A 19,623-nucleotide genomic window follows, 5' to 3' on the forward strand; every position below is an offset into this window, starting at 1 on the left:
AGGCTAGATTGGTGTTGGTGGGCAACCTGTGTCCACTGCCCTAATTTCAAAAGCCTTCTGCAAGTGTTCAAGTTTAGATCTGTGCCAAGCATGGAACCGCCTGAGTGTAGAGGGAAAGAGAAGGGGCTATCAGGAGGAAGAGGGTGGGGGGAGAGAGGGAGAGATGGGATAGCCCTATCCACTTTGGGCTCTGGCCCCACCTACTGGCAGCATGTGTCCCCCGATTGATTACCCCCAAAGGAAAAGGGCCCTTGACCTTAGGGCAAGGTAGTTGTTTGGTTCCACAGGTCACAAAGTTGCCGACAACAATGGGGGCCACATTCGAGTTAATGCCTTGCCTTGCCCCATCCCGCTATCTTTAAATAAACATTTTTAACACCACACAAAAGAAGCAGAAGAGAGCTGCATTTTGCTGGCAATAAGCTTTCCCCCTCTTTTTTATTTAAACAGTAAGGCAGTGCTTTGACACTGCAAACCCACAATGCTTGCTTAGTGGGCATGTAGAGCAAAACAAAACAAAAACAACAACAGTGAACAGAACTTTGCTTTCAGTAGAAGGAAACCCCCCCCCCCACCCTTTAGAGCAAGCTGCATAAATATTTACAACTCAGCATTTTCTATGTACAGGCCGTTCTATCATACAACTTGCTTTGAAACAGCTATGCACAATTTGGTTGTACAAAAGATAGAGTTTTCTTCTCCCGCCCACCCCCTTGTACAATTCAAACAATAAAATTGTCCTTTAATCTTTTGTGTGTGTGTGTTTGTACAAATTACAAAGTTGGTAACACTTCAAACTTTAATAGTTTAACATAACTTCCTTTTTTCTTGATTGCACAATTAATAAAAAAAATTATAGCAGGTAGCACAATAGAGATCTATATGTCACTAAAACCGACAAATTCTGCAGACAGTTGTGTATGAAGGATGGCTTTCCTTTGAAGCTAACACACAGTGGTCGGCGCTCACCTTATGTAGAGCTAACAGTCAATGTGGACGACACTCGTCTGCATTTGGTTGAACTGAAGTGAATTAAGTTTTACCGAGATCTGGCTTGTGCATGCATGCACGCACACGGATATGTGCCAGGCCATTGATTCAGGCACAAGAAAAATGTGTGTGTATGTACCTGTTATACATGCACACACAAATGGAATAATATGCATACACAGAACCCAAGAGTATATATAAATATATACACACACACACACGTACAGAGAATGTACAACGTCTGGTAATGTGGGAATAACCTTTTGGAAGGGAGGAGGGGGCTTTTCCTAAATCCCCTTTGTGGAATGTACACATGACTTCAACTTACAAACAGCAGGCAGGAGATGCTGTTGCATCGTGTTCCAAAGCTGTGAATGTCAAGGAAAGACTAGGTGAAGCAGCACAAATGCAGCATGGTCTAACAAAGGGGGGGGGGGGAATCCTTGATGGCAGTGAGAGAATCCTGTCTGACCTGTGCAAATGGCTCTGCTGTGGGCAAGGCTGTGATTTTTATGGACGGGAAGTGTACAGAAATGTGGCCTGTTTTTGTTTTGTTTTTAAACCAGGGGGATTTGAACCAGTGATGCTTTCTGAAGATACTGACTAACGTATAAAGGAAATTGTGCCTACTTTACATAATGTTTTTCTTACATGATCTTAGTGTGGAGAGATGCGTGTGTGAAATGCAACACAAGCATTTATTTTGCCATGAGGGTACAAGTCAGGAGCCCATCACACACATTGGTTTCCTGATCTGTGCACTTATTGCAAAATAAACACTCTCCACATGGTACACCATGGAGATTACCTTTACGTAGGTAAAAACATTATGTGGGAGGCCACTCCTATGGAATGAATAGCTTTGAATACATCTCAAAAGTAACGGCAGTGTCCAGGGAGGGCAGTTGCACAGATACCTTCCCAGGGAAGTTCCCAATATTGATTTGAAATAGCGACAGACAAAATAATGAAGCAAACTTTTTCCAACGAGAACGTGGGCTGCTGTTTTGTCTATTACTGGGCTTGTCAGGGGACACACTTTCTTTTTTCCATGATTATTTTACTGCAAATGAGACTGATTGTGTAAGAGTGAACTATAGACTTAATCTGATTGAACTGATGGCAGGAGAGATGTCTTTCTGGAATTAACACTGATAGTCAATTATACTGAACAACCTCTGGCAGGAACTGCATCTGTGTTACTGACCATTGCTGACACTGGATACAATCCTAGCTAACTTGCAGCTCCCCTCATCAAGTTGTTTTGCCCCCATCTTGGGCAGTCAGAGATTAGGATAATGTCTTTCCTTGTCTCAGTGGAGTTAGTGGGTATTTCGTCACTGGAAGAGTAGGTTTCACTACTATGAACTGCAGCTCTTGTGACAGTGAAGTGTGATTAAGTGGCATTATCTAACCCAAGGTGGCAAAACCTCAGGTCTCGTATCTTGCTAAGACTGACAAAGCATGTGTCACTGCCATTCCATTCTCGCAAGAATGTCCTAGGCACATGCGGCTAATTATATTTCAGTATAAAATTTATTAACCACTTTTCTGTTAAAAACACTCAAAAGCAGTATGCATGAAATGATAAAACAACGTGTTAAGACGCAGTGGCCAAGAACAGCATGCATGCGCAAAGTACTAGTGGAAATTAGATGGTTGTTTCTTTTCTAACAAAACTGCTGCTTATGTTCAGGGTCATGATGCTTTCGATAAGTACAGATGAGGTGTGGGCAAAGGAGCAAATTATTTCACTGTTTATGTAGACAACGTGGATTGCAATACAGAGAAAAGGCAGGGAGGGAAAAGTATGAACATGATTCTGAGCAACTATTTTTTTTTGTCTAGTGAGAACTTTCAGTATCCTGAGGCAGGCTTCTAGGAAAAAGGTGAGCAAACAGCATCTGGCACAGGCCCATGGTAAAACATTCAGGGCAGTTTCTATCTGCCTTCTATTGATTTGTTTTTCTGACACTGAATTTCAATAGTATTTCCAAAGTGAGTATAGAGCAAAATTTGGGGGCATGTCCACAAGATTTATTTTGGAAGGGTGGGTATCCTCTTTTACTCCCCTGCAATCCGCATGCGCCCTGCGCTGAACATCACCATAGTGCTTATCCTTGAAAAGAGGAAGCAGCACTTGGGAAGGTACATCAGTGCATTGCTGTGCAGTTCCTACTCCACCCTGCAGCTCTGTGTGTTAATTTGATCAACTTCCTGAGCATTCTTTTCACAGCTTACCTGCCACTAGCTCTTTCCCAGACATCTTATGCATTGTGGTTTTGCAGTCTAACAGTTGGCAAGCCTTGCAGGGCATAAGAATGGAGGTGAGGAAGGGGCATTCTGATAGAATTAATTGTAGCTCCATTGGAATAAGTGTTACAGTATCAGAAAGCTGCATGATGATGTTGGAAATAGAATGGATTCTATCGGCAGATGTTCTTGCAAAGAACCTGCGTCTTTTTTCAAGCACTGAAACACACAAGTTCTACTGCCTGGGAAGCACAGCAGTTTGTGTTTGTGTGTGCATGTGTGTGCGTCTTTAAAGTACTGTAACAAGAAACAAGCAGCTGTTCCATCATAAAAACTGGGGGGAAGTGCAGAAGAAAGATGAGAAGGAAAACAAATAACAGGTCCACTGCAGAAACAAACTTACACAATACGACAACGTGATACTGCCATTTCCTGGATGCTGTCTCTAGTTGCTCAGCTAGCATAACACGGCTGTTGTCTGTTTCAGCAGAGACGCTGCTGTCCAGATCTTTTCCCTCTAGTGCACAGAATGAAAAATATCTAACACTGTTTTATAGCCTTCCTTCTACCTTCTAGCGTGCAAAAAGGAAGGGGGGGGGAGTATGGAGAAAAAAGTGAAGCAAAAATGTTATGCTTTGAAATGTATCCATGCTCACATGGTTTAACGTCTGACAGCATCACAGAATGGATTAGGGGAAAAACACACCCACCCACAAATATAGAGAACAGAGCATTGCGGGTGGGTCAGAAAAATACATGTTTACCCTTTCCTGTGAGTGTCTTAGCCTCTCTCACTCCTCCCAAAAGAGACAAATTCACTTGAAAAGTACTGCCCTCTCCATGTTGGAGTGTTACTATATGCAATAAGGGCCCTGCAGTTGTGACTATATTATATATATATATATATATATATATATATATATATATATATATATATATAATATATATATAATATATTATATATATACTTTTTTTTGAAAAAAAACCACTAAGTTAATACATTCTACTGAATTACAGAACCATTTTGTTGGAACATAGTTACCTCTTGACATTTCCATACAATGGACAAACCCATCAAACGCTTGCACGCAACATAGAAATCCTCTTTGTACAGGAGTGGAGACCAAAAAGCAGCATATAATACTGTTTTAAAGTCCTTCCTTGCGCAAAAACATCTGGCGTCATTTGCCAAAGGTATCAAAAATATACCCTGTAGACCATATACTTAGCACTGTTTTAAGAAACAATAAACTCAAAACAACCACCTCCCTCACCCGCCTGCCCTCCATCTATAGCCAACAGACTACATATAGAGGAATTCTTTCCAATTACTATTCAAACCCAGCATTCCTTTCTCCAAAGGAAGTCTTTTTTGGGGTGTGGGGGGGTATCCTCCGACCTCACAGCCTGCCCCCTGCATCCAAAGCATTACTGCCTAACTCTTATTTGTTGAAAGTTCAGCTGGGCAAGCAACTCCCCTTACATTTCTATGGATGCATGTAAGGAAGAGAACCATCTTAATTAGCTGTGAGAAACAGAAGAAACTCAATCCTTCTGCCGGAGGGCCACTCTTATTTGTTTTCCTACATGCCCAACCTGCAATTCCGCTGGTGTAGCCCCTTGTGATGACAAAACAGGAGGTAAGGGGAGGGGTGGTTGAATGAATCCTATTTCAAGTACTGGATTAACAGGCCACAACAGTGTGCACAAGAAGGATGTGCTACAGAGGTTGGAACAGACAAGAAGCACACAGCAGGGCTTTGTGAACCAAACACACCGTCTTCTCCCAGGGGGCTTCCTCTCTCTCAGCTGGGCTGAAGGACAGAATTGGTGCAGCAGATGGGAATCCCCTGAGTATTAGTAACTGAGGTTCGGTGACTGGGTGGAGTCCCTCAGGGGACCTCCAAGGTTCCCCACCTGCCCTCCACATGGACTTGGTTAAATTTCTTGCCACAATAGCTCAAGATAGTCAGCACCAAATTGGGAGAGAGGATTGGCATGGGCTCCATTTGCTTGCTGTTGTTTTTAAGGCTTTAAACTGAAGAGATTTTCAATTCCCCCCTTCCAGATGTGACAAAAAATATCAGCTGACTGGAACAGCGCTGCTCCTACGCCGGCCCAGGCCAGCCGCAGCCTGCGACAGACAGCCAGAGTCCCCAGGCCCTGGCTGGCTCAGCAGCCACCAGATCCATCTGTTCGTTGTGACTGGTCTTCCCCCTCGTCTTGCTTCCTCTCCCTTTTCATTCACTGTCCGAGAGGGTCTCGTACTGTGAGACGAGCAGTGGTTTGGGCTCTTCTTCCCACCCGTGGTGCTGGCTGTTGAGGTTGCCCTGTGGAATGGAGGCTGCCGGTGGTGGGGCGGTCACGATGCCTGTCGGAAGCCTCATTGTTAGTGGGTTGTATGGAAATGGCGTTGAACCTGCATGGGGACAGAAGGACGGGAAGAAGAAAAGGTCAAGAGCTGCCCAACCACTAGTCCAGAAGCTCACAAATGCTTTGGTCTTCAGGAAACGGTCTTTGCTCGAGAGCCATCCGCCCACCTCTCCTGACCCAACACTTTGTTTTCCAGAGGCGCAGGCCCAAACATCACTTGTGCTCTCCCCCGCCATTAGAAAGCACTTCCTTATTAATACAGTGGTATGTATTCCTGCAGCTATGGCAAACCTAGACAGCATAGTAAGAAGCAGAGACATCACCTTGCCGACAAAGGTCCTTCTAATCAAAGCTATGGTTTTCCCAGTAGTAATGTATGGCTGTGAGAGCTGGACTATAAGGAAGGCTGAGCGCCGAAGAATCGATGCTTTCGAACTGTGGTGCTGGAGAAGACTCTTACGAGTCCCCTGGACTGCAAGGAGGTCAAATCAGTCCATCCTAAAGGAAATCAACCCTGAGTGCTCATTGGAAGGACAGATAATGAAGCTGAAGCTCCAATATTTTGGCCACCTAATGCGAAGAGAAAACTCCCTGGAAAAGACCCTGATGCTGGGAAAGACTGAAGGCAAAAGGAGAAGGGGACGGCAGAGGATGAGATGGCTAGATAGCATCACAGATGCAATGAATATGAACTTGAGCACGCTCCGGGAGAGAGCGCAGGACAGGAAGGCCTGGCGTGCTATGGTCCATGGGGTCACGAAGAGTCGGACACGACTGAACGACTGAACAACAACAACAAATGTATTCCTGCCTGTCATGCAGGAGACCAGGGCTGAAGTCCCTGACAGGGAGGCTTGAATACCTTTGGGAAAGGGCCGCAGCTCAGCGGCAGAGCACACGGGCTGCATGCAAAAAGGCCCAGATCCAATCCGTGCATCTTCAGGAAGGGCTAACAGACCTCTGTCTGGAGCCCTGGAGAGCCACTGCCAGTCAGTGTAGGGAATACTTAGCTAGGTGGCCCAGCAGTCTAATTCAGTAAAAGGCAGCTTTCCATGTTCCATCCATCACAGCCACTCATCCTGAATTCACTAGCCCTAAAAGGACAGCACTGTGCACACATGATGTAGAGAACAGGAAATACTCGAGACGGGTCATGCATGCGTGCATAGTGTTGCTAGAAACACTGCTCCTCTATGGAGCAATCACGAAGTGCAGGCTGGAGAATACAGCTATGGCTAATCCTTTCCTTCATATAGACGGTTGAGAAATATGAAGAGCCCCATAGGTGATGGAGAGTTTAGCCAGAGATCCAGGGGCATCAGTATCTCAATTAGGGCAAGAAGGAAACTCTGTGATGAGGGGTCCAGTGAATGGAGTAAGTTGAGATGCTATGGATGGCTCAAGTGGGGGGCTGAGCCTGTATTTGTAGCCATGCCACAGGGAGCTACCTGGCTGGCTAAGCTGTGGCAGGATGAAGGTCCTGGAACAGCCAACACGCGTTGCTCTGGGTCATGAGAAAGAGACGATGCGCCAGAGAGCTGATCAAGGAATTAACATATGGGCTAGAATACAAGATTCTGATTTTGGCTAACATGGTCAGCAGCTGCCAGTGCTACGCTGTGACTGTTCTGCTGAGCTTTGGGGGCAGCTTCGAGTCTTCTAATGCCTGGATGGGGCTTTACTGGCTACTGGCACAGATGACTCTGGCTCCCTGAAATTCATTTCCCTCCATCTTCATGCTTGCTAAGGCTTGCTGGCTGCATGCCTCAGTCTCTAGCCACGGGGCATAGCTGATGCAGCACAGACAGACAGACTCTTTTACCTGCAGACGATGGCCTGTCCTCCCAGACGCGGTTGGTGAGAGGTGTCCTCCTGTTACAGTCTCCCTCTGAGTGAACAGACGAAACGGACGGTGGCCTCTCTGCGGAGGACAGGCCCGGTCCTGGAGACTTGGCCTTACGACTGTTTGCTCTGGCAGCAATCTTTGGCTTCCCTCCTCCTGGCAAAAGAAGCATCTTTTAAACAACCCACTGATGGTCAGATGTTCTGAAATGGCACCAGTTGGGGTGGGCTTGGTGCCCCAACAAGAGGTACCTTAAAAGGGGCTTTATCATGACAGGAACAGAAAAACAAGGCTTAGCAGATAGCAGGGTAGATTTAGAAAGCTGGGAAACATAGTATAACCCCCCCCCCCCCGCAAATTAGCAATGAATTTAACCAATGGTCAAGTTGCTACTGCAGCCTCAGTTTCCTAACGTGTAAAATTAAAACCACCACCACACACCTCACAGGGCTGGAATGAGGGTGAAATGAGGCAATAACTCCTAAAACAGGCTACATAAAATCACAGGGAGTTTCCTTTCCTTTTGACATCTCATAAAGGCCAGGCATTTATGGAAATGTAGACCCCGTTGAGAAGCTACATACAGTGATCATTTGACTTTCATTATTGGCCTTTAGACAGCTGGTAAAAAAAACTATTCTGCTCTGCCAAGCTTTTACTGAATAATGCTGCTCTTTGATTTTAGAATGTTTCTCCTGTTTTACTGAAATATAAACAGGAGAAACCAGTTTACTTTTAGTGTTGTTTGGAATCGTTGCATTTTATTGTTTGTATGGTTTTACTGTAAAGTACCTCAAGCACTCGCTGAATGGAGGGGGTGATTCAGAAATAAATAAATAGATTGTGGGCAGGTTGCTGTGGACTGGAGAAATGAGTTTGGGAAGTTAAATCTCTTAGGCTGCAATGCTATGCATGCTCAGACATGCTGGGTAGAGGATGCTGGGAGGTGTAAGACTTTTTTCTGGCTAAACATGCATAGCATTGTGCCCTTAGCCTTGGTTCCCATCTGTGAATTGGACACCACAGGGAAATGTGCTCTCCAAGGTCAAAGTTGTGCCCAAGCGCAGGTCCGATCAACATGCACTGTATTGCTTTCAATGGACTGCATGCTCAGATGCACTTCCAAACATACATCCCTGTTGAGATGGGCACCCAAGCGCACTGTTCCGCTGAAAGCAACACAGTGGAGATGGGCAGCACCTGCAGCTGGATGCACAGCCAACATGTTCCTGTTCACAGTATGTTCACAGAAGGCTGCTGTCACACACAGGGATCTCCTTAGCTGGACTGGGCAAGGCAGTAGTGGGAGATGGATAAAAATGACCTCTTCTTTTTCTTTGAGGGTGGGACGTAACTGACAAAAAGAGCAAAATGCAAAAACCGTGGACATTTTTCACAGGTCATTTGAAGATAATATTGACACAGTCATCCAGTACACCAATAATGTAAGTATGCAGCTGTACATAAACACATAGTTTTTCCTTAGTCTTAAACAAATCTAGTTTGCTGCCTCCCTTCTCACTGTCCATATATATCCTCTACCTTGGCCCTTCCTAACTATTCCCCAAAGAGGTTGCGAGTTGTGCTTCTTTTTCATTTCTCCACCCCAATGTTTTTAACCATCTACCCTTTCTGCCAATGTAGGAAGGAAATTATAAATCAAAACAAAAGAGGACAAAAGTAGGGACAGCACAATTTATCAGTATTTTAGAGGAAGCAAAATGGCACTTTCAGCCTATCAAATTGAAGTGCTTATCAAAAAAAAAAGAATTGGGGATTAATCAGCAAAATTGTAAGAAACTAATACACAAGAAAATGCCCAAAGCTTAAAGTGAAAAGGGTCAGGAAGGACATGAAACCATTGAAAAGACACAGAGAGGATTAATAACACAACGAACAGGGGTGTTAAAGGTGGGGAAGAGCTGCAGACCTGGCAAGGAGGACCGCATGTCGTCAATCCGTCCGTCAGCAGCGGTTACAGGCATAGCAGCGGGCAAGCTTGCACTGGCATTCAGAGGGTTAAAAGCATTGGCACTGAGAGGAGAGCGCTCGTCCCACTGCTCATCATATTTACCCATTAGGGCCTTCCTAATAATTGCCTCCAACCCCATGTTGGTACTGGAATTTTCTTGGACCGACTGGCTCCTACAACTGATTAACCCTGGGAGGTGTGGAAGGAGAAAGGAGGGAGGGAGGAGGAGAAATTGGTTGGGGAAGTGGGGAACCAAATAAGAAATTGGGTGGGGGGGGGGAAGGAGGAAAGGCAACAAGGGAGAAGGGAAGAAACAAACAGTCAGCACATTCTTGCAAAGCAACAAACTCCATCATGGCTGTCTTATCCGTTTCCCCAAACCCCTGCGGCACAGTCATCTCCTTGCCTGCTCCCAAGGAGGTGGCAGGGATGCCAAAGAGAAACAAAAACTACTTACGGGTTTTTGTTTCTGGAATGCCACACACACGCGCACACACATGTATACACCACACACATCCACACACCCACGCACACCCACACGCGCACAGTTTCTTCCCCATGGTTAAAGGTGGTGGTGCCAGCTGCATGTTCACCCCAGGAGGCTTGTCTTGGGACATGGTTGCTGCATGATGCATTGATGCTGGAATGGTCTGAATGCCTGAAGTTCCTCCAGATGGAGCAACCAGGGTGGCGGGGCAGGGAGAAGAAAATACCTCCTGGTGCTTCCCCATTGACAGGGTGCTGTTTAGTGGCAAGCTGGGCAAACAGGAAAAAATGAGTGTGATGCTGGGCTCACACAAATCACCAGCAGCAGCAGCACCTGCAGCTGCCTGGCCATGCCAGGTCAGAAATGGAGGGCTCTGTGTGGAGAAATTTCAACCATCCCAGTGATGTGACATCACTGTTCTGGACAGTCCTGGCTGGGCATAATAGTAATAGAGCAGCATTAACTATAATGCATGCTCACTCACAAGCGATGCTTGCATGGTGGAAAATTCTCTGGGAGTGAACTGCTACAGATCTGCAAAGGAATTATGTGCTTCCAGGGAGACTGTGGATGCTAAGAACATTCAGGCTGCGTTCCTGTTGTGAACTATGGAACTTAACTTCCAGATGTCGCAAGGAGGTGAGAGGTCGAAGTGCTGAGGAATCACAGAATCATAGGGTTGGAAAGGGGCTACAAGACCATCGAGTCCCACCCCCTGCTCAATGCAGGAAGCCTTACTCCCAGGAGGTCTCCCGTCCAAGGACTACCCAGGGCTGACCCTGCTTAGCTTTCGAGATCAGACGAGATCAGGCACATCCAGCCCTTTGCAACCATCAAGTGTCAGTGAGAGACTGGGTGTCTACAGACAACTGTGTCACACACACATCAGTTTCTGATATATGGTCAAGTATTCCTTCCCACTTGGGCAGGATGATACAGCTGACCCAGAAAAAGCTCACTCTAGGGCAGGCTGATTGACTGTACGAGCGTCTTAATTCTAAAAATAATCTCAGTAAAAGCTTTAATCCAAGTGAATACAGTGGAAAGAAATTCTAATAGAAGAAATGCATTTTTCAAGTTAGAAGTTTCTCTTATCTAGAGAGTTTTTTTTCTCATCAGAGGGAATGTCTCTGATTCTCTTTTGCCATTCACTTCTTAAATTGGTGATTCTATTTTAAAAAATGCTGAGGTGTTATCCTCATTGCTAGAAAAAAGAGGCTACAAAACAAGACGCAGAAGGCAGTGGATTACTCCCAGCTTCAATGCCTCATGGGAGAAACTGCAGATATATAATCTGGTAGGGGCTTCTTATTACCTTTTCCATCCTGAGTGTACATGGACGTCATACCTTTTATCCTGCTACGTGAATTTCCCACAGTCCCACCCCAATCCCTCCAGGTTGATTTCACTGTCTCAGAGTGGCGACTGTGAGATGAAGAGGCTCCTAACGGGAGACAAGCCGAGTGTTGTGTGTGTGTGTGTTTCAGTATTGCAAGTGTGAGTCATCAGAAGCCATGCAGTTATGGTGCAGCAATGCACAAAGACCAGAGGAGGCACTGTGGGTCAGCTGCTCGCCAATCATTCCCAGGGAAAGAGCGACCAATACAATACAATAAAAAATAAAGTAATTGAGAGAGACTGAGCAATATGGAAGTGAAGGGGTGTTCTGTGTAAACTAAATAAATAATAATAATAATAATAATAATAATAATAATAATAATAATAATAATCCAACCTATGATGTATCCTCCACTCTGACTGACTTCCCAGTTTTCCACACAGCTTCAGAGGAAGTTCATTAACAACCACTCCCATGCAATTTTTAAAAAATTACCTCCCCTCCCACACATTTTTCTGCTGTCTTGTATTCACAGGGTCTGATAGGGGTCAGCAATGAGGTGGCAGCCAGCAATTATAAGCCCAACCTCAATGCTGAACAAGTTTATCAGCCCCACTATTCATTGTTGCATAAATAATGCCTAAATTATTTGAGGGTGTTTTGACATGGCTTGCAAAATTCTGTGTGGAATGCAGGGGAGAGTCAGACGCAGGATGGAGAGGAAGCCCAACAGTTACCTGTTCCAGTAATGGCTGGCATGTTGAAAATCTCTGTTCCAGGTTGTCCAACATCTGCAGGGGAGGATGGCAAGAGAGACACTTTTAAGCATGAACAGCATCCCAAGAAGGCTAATTGCAGATTTGTAACATTAACTGCACTATTGCAAAACTCTCAGCTATCCCATCAGGAGAAGATCCTGGCAGCCCAATACTTTATCTTAGAGCAAATACGTTGGAACAGGGTTTATTGTCCTTGAAACAGAACATCTCACCAGATGCAAGGTACTGTCCATTTCACACACCCCTATAAAAGAATGCAAGCAAGCAAGGGGCTGCAGGACTCAGATCTAAGTCCTTGACAAAGCCATCTTGATAGGGTTGGGATAACGGTGATATCAAGAGGAACATCTTTCAAGTCTCCTGTCATTGTTTTGAGAGGGTCTCGGATTAGATTATGAGCAACTGCACAGTGCTAGGCTAAATTAAAATACAGCCTGCCTATTCTATCTATAGTTAATGAACGGATGAGAAGCATTTCTAATACAAACCCATCCATGGCAGTTGGGACTCCAGAGGTCAGTCCAGTATGGTGGAGGGTTGAAAGCAGCCACTTGGCTGAGTCAGATTTAGTTTGGGCTAAAAGCATTGATTGACCTATGACATTCTTAGCAACTGTAACTAGAACTGCCACCTAATTACATTGGCATAAACCTGCACATGAGAAAAAGCAGTAATTTGAAAGAAAGCTTTTTTTGTGGTTTGATGATAGATACATGCATCTCAGCAGGCATCATCTTAGAAAAAGCATTCCCTGTTCACACACAGGAAGGAATGCCTCTTCTAAGGATGGCACTTCCACCTGCAGTTTTTAGGCATACTTGAATAAAAAATAATTGACTTAAAATATGCTGACCGATCCGTCGATTGAAATGTTTTAATCGATTAAATCTAACTGGTTAATTAACTCAGCATTGCAGCCCTAATTGTAACCATTGGTGGATTGCTCCTTCCCCTCAACCAGTTACGGGAATAAGAGCCCAAGTGTCAGAAGTCCTTACTGTATTCTGCCTTGCTCCGATTGTTTGTGCCGAGCTTCTCGATGATCTCTTGCTTCTTGTTTTTCACCATGGCTGAATTGCTCTCTGTCAGTTTGCTGAAGAAGGCTGGCGGCTGTACGTTGTTTCCTGGAGATTTGGAGCCCATCCTGCATGATTGAAAGCCTGTCAAAGAGCTGCTGCTGTGGGCATACCAACACAATCCGTTCTGTCTAGAGAGCCCTAATCACAAAATGTACCCAAGGTTTTCTCTCTAAAAGAGCAAGTGGCCAGCCCCCCAACCCACTAGGACTTCCATGCTAAAAGTCTGGACATACATGCTTCTGTAACGTTCGTAAGAACCCTCTTTTCTCTCCCTGTGACAAAAATCACTAGGGGAAAAATTCAGAGACACAGCATGACATGATCAAACTCCCTAGACAACTCAGTTGTCCTGCCACCTGTGTTACCTCTGATCCAGCTGTTCTCCTTCTCGATAGAGGATGGGATATGGGGCATTTCGCACATGATCGGGTTCTCCCATTCCATCTGGCGGAGAGATGGGTTCAATACAGTTGTCGGAAGCAGGTGCTTTGATTTGCTCAGGAGACCTGAGGAAGCAGCAGCAAGACCATGTGAGCCACGGTGCTCTCTTTTTCGGTTGACGCAACAAAGCAGGGGGAAGCCAAAGGGAGGGCACAGCAGCACTTCGCTGAGCAGACCGAGAAGTGGCAGAATTTGACTGGAAGAAATCGAGCGCTGAAGAGTAGGGTGGGTAGGGTGCGGCCAGAAAAAGGGCACGTCACGAAACCTACGGATCGTAAATAGGTCGGAGACAGCAGCAAATGCTTTCTCCTCTGTGTCCTGTCATGATCTCCTCACACTGACCTTGGGCACTTCTGTAAGAATGTCTTCATGGGAGATTAGTACCCACAGTCAAAGCCCGCAAACCACATTGTGGTGGGGAAGAGAAAGAATGAGAACTGTTCTCATAAATGCTAGTCCAAGGCAGGCAGAGCAACCACTGAGTCTAAATATCAAGGGCAGCTCTAAGGCAGCTTTCCTCAGCCAGGTGCCCTCCAGATGGAGTGCAACACATCTGGAGGGCACCAGGTTGGGGATGGCTGCTCCAAGGCCCTGCTCTAGGTGGGCTTCTTTAATGGACTGCTTCTTATTCGCTGGTTACTGCTGCTCATTGCAGCAACACGTGGGAGCTCTCTGAGGGCATTCTCCAATCTGTAACACCGGTACATTGTTGAGCCCCATAAGGGGAGAGCACGTGAAGATCCTGCAGTTCTGGAACTCCGTTACTGTGGAGACTCACCAACGTCCAAGTTTTAGCTGCTTCCAGAAGTATTGTAAAGCCTCCTCCCTTCGTCTGAATGAGCTTTTGATTGCCAAAGTTCAGCAGTTTAGATTTTGTTAGGAGGGAGGTTTGCGTGATGAGTGTCACTCACTCTTAGTGAGAGTGCGAGAGCCGAGGAGGAGGATCCTGGGGCTCAGCTCTCTATGGAGCCCAGGTCCATGCCAAGTGCTACCCCTTCTCTTCTCTTCTGTTGGCAGGTCAGGGGTTTTATGCAGATGAGGCTTTTATCCTGCAATCGCCCAGCCTAATTAACAGAATTTTACAGGCAGTCATAAGGACATCAGAACAGCCCTGCTGGATCAGACCAAGGGTCCATCTAGTCCAGCATTCTGTTCACACAGCAGCCAACAAGATGCCCACAGAAACCCCACAAGCAGGACATGAGAGCAACAGTCCAGATGTCATCACCTATATCTGGTAAACCTCCCATGTCTTCCTACCAGTTGTTCTGTCTTTTTTTCTTTCCACAAAAAAATCTGTTAAGGAGGAAAAGATGGCACAAAGCCTTCTGAGAGGTGATGCTTTACCATGTCTATTCCATGAACACGATGTAACTGATTTTAAATCCCATTTACTTCAACAGGCAAGTGAAGCCTGTGCCTACCTCTCTCCCCACGAAACCAGTGGAACTTTAAAGTGCATAACTCTGTCTGGATCACAATCCCTCCATTTGTCAATCACCTGAGACGTATCGGGACAGGGCAAGACAGAAACCCACACAACAGGAAGCTAGTGGCAAAAGACAAGGACAGAACAACCTCACCTTTTGCTTCCTTCACTTTCTGGAGAGATCCTTGAGGTGGGGAAGTGCTCCATTTGCTGCTGCTGCTGGATATAAGCTTCACTGGGAGTTCGTCGGAGATCCAGCACAGGACACGGAGTCCCTGTGTAGGAATACACTGGGGTCTGGATATGGGAGTTGTGCTGCTGGGGATGGTGGCGTGTGTAATCTTGTGTGATAACTTCCTGTAAGAAGAGAACATAGCTCTGTTTTGGGCACTGGATCATGCCTTGTGCAGCCCATGCAATCTGGTGGGAGGAGGGTCTTGAGATGTTGACGGAACTCAGGTGCTTTCACTCCAAGGTCCTGGCCGAGCATTAGTGACCTGCAGGCTGGTCCATGTAGCTGCCTGGAGGGGTGCTGTGTACTTTTCCTGCATTGTTCCCACAAGCAAAACCCCAGAAGGGCTCCCACAGAACAAGGAAAGACCACCCACAATTATCAGGCCTCCACGGGGTTGTGCTAGAGCCATGACAGATTAATCACTCAATTAAACAAAAAATTGGGCCTCTTATTTCAAAGAGAGACCTAAGAGTGCATTGCAGGACACTCCCAACATGCTCCTGTAGTTGCATCTTGCAGGCGAAGCTCAGTAGCAGAGGGCTGCTTTTAAAGGAAACCTGTCTGCCTGCCATTATTGATCTGCTCATTGCGGACGGAACCCCTGGTCAGGTTCCAAAGAGCTCCAGGGCTCCCCAGAACCACATGGTCTGAAAATCACTGAGCTAGAGGATACCCAGTTTTGAATATTTGGCAACAAATCCCCAATTCTGGGTACAGAAACAAAATATTCCCCATTTTGGGCAGGTAACTTTTATTGCTAGGTTTTAGGTTGACAGCCTGGAAAGGGCAGAAAAAGACTCTCCCCCCAACAGTAATTAATTGCATTTGGGGGTTTGTGAATAGCTCTTTGAGGCCTGGGCTGACTAAACAGCTGTTCCAACATAATATTCTAAACCTGCAGAAGGGTTACATTGAAAGGGGAGCATCTGTGTGAAACATTTTGCCTGAACAGATTTAGCCACGCCACTTACTCAATGTCATCTACGCCGAGCTTTGGAGGAGAGACTATCCATTTCATGGATTTGTCTTTGAGAAAGTGGCATGGATAATTCCTCCCAATGGAAAATGGTCACGTTTACAGCAGCCGTGTCCAAACCCAGCCTGGGACTACAAGGCTTTATGTGACTGGCTCTTTCCAAATAGACACGGAATGGGCCATCCCCCAAACTACTGCCCTGTGCAACATCCATTTGGAAGAACAGCGCTAATTACGTTGATATGCTGAGCCAGGGTGACGACTCGTTGGTGGCCTTTGGCATTCTGTGATCCCTGGAAAGGCTGGACTGGGGACTGCCGACCTTCGGGAAGCTGGTGGAGCTGCTGCATGTGTGACATTTCTGTTACGGAAGGCTTGAGGGGACCTGTGGGGAAAACAGAAGCATGCGCACAATAGCGCAGGAGGAGTTGAAACATCTGACATTCATCCTAGTCTGATACATGCTTCTTTCAATCATCCATCCACCCACCTACGTACCTACCTACCTACCATCTCGCATAAGCAGTCTTCTCAATTCTCAATTTTTTTTAAAGTCAAGAAAAAGAATCCCTTGCTTATAATCAAAGTAGAGGGAAAAGCCAAATGTCAGCCTTTCTGACACAGCTGGGATGCCATGTCAAGCATTTTACAAGGATGGTTGTACTTTATTTGAGGACTACAGACAACAAGAACATAAATGTTACATGCTGCCTTGGGAGTCCTTGTGCAGAGTGGTGACTAATAAACACTAAAAAATGAAATAAATAACCTCTCATGTAGTAGCTTGTGCTTATATTTCATTCTGAGTAAGCGCCTTTGGTTATTTTATTGTTAAGCTGCTTTGATTATTGTTGCGACAGAAAAATGGGATGTAAATATTAAATAAACTAAATGAGCTACAAGTTCACTCCAATTTCGTAAAGTTGCAATGCAGGTAGTAAATGCTCTATAGTCACACAGGGCAGTCTTTAGGTGCACAGCTAAGGTTCTTTTTAAGCATACATATACAAATACAATGTGTGAATGGGGAAAACAACTTTGGCAACCTACGTATCATAGAGGTGCGACACATATGGGCAACCTGAGGCTCACTGGAGCCCCTCCACTTTCCTCTACATCTCAGCTGATCAGAGATAACTGTTCCCTCGTTGCTATTGCCGGAGGTTTTACTCTCATCTCCTTCCCAACGATCAGAATGCAGACTGTGGTTTCCTGGCTGCCAATAGTGATCTGGCTCAGGATAGCTAGGGAGTGGGGGAGAGGCTTTAACCTCCCCCTGCCGCCCCCGTACCAGCGATCTGGCTCAAGATCTTGGGGAAGGGGAGAAGGTTGAACTTCACCCCTTCCCAACGATCCCAAGGCAGAGGTTGCTGGGGGTGGGGGAGAGGCATTAAACTCTCCACCCCACCAGCAGGCCCACAGGCGTGACCCTCCGCCCCACCCCTGCAAGCCGCCCTAGGGGCTGCAAAGGTTGCCCACATCAGAGGCAGCCAGGATTGGGCCAGACAGGAGTTCCTCTCCAGGCTGCCGTGGAAGCAGGAAAGCCTCTTCACCTGGCTGCTTTGTCCGCAGGTCATGCTCCCCTCCTCCGCCGCGCCCTTTTTCAATATCCTGGGACAGCTTCGTCCCTTTCTCATGGAGCATGCTGGGTGAGTTCACAGGGCTTATTGGTTCTATGTCATTGGGGCTGTAGCTTCCAGGGAAACCTGAAGGGCATAAAAGAGAGTGAGGGTCTTAAGTGGAGATGACACTCTTTCCTTCTAAGCATTATTGCGGCTGTTGCAAAAACTTCATGTTGGATTCAACAGAATGGGTGGGAAAAAACCCTTAAAGACTTGCTTTACATCCACAAAAAGCTACTGTGGTTTCCCTCCCTGCTTGGTACCTGGTGATCCGACACAATTTGTGTGCATGCTCTAACCTATGCAGCGGGGGGACACTTGACACTTACCGACGGGGAAGGAGGAGGAGGAGAGACATACCGGCAAATGCATCTGCTTTTCAGTGAAGATAAAATGTGGCTAACATACCTCCTTAGTAGATAGAAAACCAGGCTGGCAAACCAGAAGCAACACTGCGTAGAAGTTCAGGGCAAAATGTGGCCTGCTCTTGAGCGAAATGCAATATATCACAGCAGCAACTTAGAAGCAAATGAATGTTCTGTTACAGCTGGAAGCATCTGCATCCTTAGATCTCAAACTGCTCGACTACTCGGTCTTACTATAGAGGACTTTGCTTTTTATCAGGTTTGGCTGGCACTCCAGTTGCATCCCTACTCAGGAGAAATTGGACCTGGCCACTGTCGTTCATGCTCTATTTGTGCCCAGGCTAGATTATTGCAACAGGCTCTACACGTGGCTGCCTTTGAAAAATGTCTGGAAGCTTCAATTGCAGCAGCCAGAAGTGTTGTCTGGGATGGAATGTTATGATTGTATCACCCCGGTGCTATTTCAGTGGCAAAGTGGGCCGAACTGCTTCCGGGCTCAACTCAAAGGAGTTTCCTCAGTGCTATTAAATGGCTTAGTTTTCTGACAGGCTGTTTAGCTCTCAAAAGACATCCACTGGCAGAGGTAAACAGAACTATATTGTATTCTGCACATGAACACAGCCCAGAGCTTGGTCATTCTGAAATCGTAGCATTCATTTGAACATGATGGTTCTAGACCAGGAGATGGTTCTAGACCAGGTTCCCCACCCTGGTGCTCTCCTGGGGGATTCTGGGAGTGGCAGTCTGACACATCTGGAGGGCATCACGTTGGGGAAGGCTGCTTCAGACCTAGGAAGTTCAAAGACACAGAAACGCTCTTTGCGACAGAGTCAGACCTGTAAGAGCTGAGGAGCAGGATCACGGTCACTGCCACGGACACCTGTTCTAGTCTTCCTCAGGCAATAGCCTATGTTCTTCACCCCTGCTCTTGCACTCCTGGCCAATGCCAAAGACATAACTCGCATGCTGTGGTGGACGGGCATCACACAAATAAGGCCAATCATGCAACGTATTCTCAAAACACAGATTTGGATTTTGGGCCAGAGAATAACCACGATATAAGGCCCATCATCCAAAACTGTGGTGCAAATCTACGCTGTTGTCCATTGCGTTTTCATTCGCATGTTCCCTCAGCTGCCTCACTTTCCAAATCCCTTCCTGCCCCTCCATCCTGCTTGGACCACTGTCCACTTTCCATCACAACCACAGCGACACACCAGGAACTGAATAATATGCATGATAGCTACAACCAGCAAAAAGAAATAAAAGCAAAAATCTGAGAAGGTATGAAGATGGTGGGTGGGGGGGGGGGGGCGGAGGCGGATAAGACAGCTTTTATACAAGACAACACTTAGAATCTGCACATGATACAGAACAGGGCCGTCACCGCAAATGCAAAAATTAAATTTAGAAGAATGATGGGTTAGAGGAGGGAGGGTC

General features: G+C 46.2%; 1 protein-coding gene across 25 annotated transcripts in view; it reads right to left on the bottom strand.

The window, feature by feature from the left end:
- Positions 1-4,201: 4,201 nt before the first annotated feature.
- The window catches only part of NCOR2 (nuclear receptor corepressor 2), a 414,582-nt gene continuing 399,160 nt past the window's right edge, over positions 4,202-19,623 (bottom strand). For 22 of the 25 annotated variants that reach the window (XM_084819282.1, XM_084819284.1, XM_084819296.1 and 19 more), the window contains 9 exons: positions 17,750-17,902; positions 16,433-16,581; positions 15,140-15,342; positions 13,481-13,621; positions 13,035-13,180; positions 11,995-12,048; positions 9,534-9,620; positions 7,439-7,615; positions 4,202-5,662 (listed from right to left, as the gene is read on the bottom strand). In XM_084819282.1, the coding sequence (XP_084675408.1) occupies positions 5,484-5,662; positions 7,439-7,615; positions 9,534-9,620; positions 11,995-12,048; positions 13,035-13,180; positions 13,481-13,621; positions 15,140-15,342; positions 16,433-16,581; positions 17,750-17,902 (1,289 nt within the window). In that variant the 3' untranslated portion in view covers positions 4,202-5,483. Of the gene's footprint in view, positions 5,663-7,438; positions 7,616-9,533; positions 9,621-11,994; positions 12,049-13,034; positions 13,181-13,480; positions 14,621-15,139; positions 15,343-16,432; positions 16,582-17,749; positions 17,903-19,623 lie in introns of those variants that run through there. The other 3 variants (XM_084819300.1, XM_084819298.1, XM_084819304.1) reach the window with 2 other exon arrangements.

This window comes from Heloderma suspectum, chromosome 13, assembly GCF_057233095.1.
Source record: "Heloderma suspectum isolate Gila_16-S chromosome 13, 16-S_ref, whole genome shotgun sequence".
NCBI lineage: Eukaryota > Metazoa > Chordata > Lepidosauria > Squamata > Helodermatidae > Heloderma > Heloderma suspectum.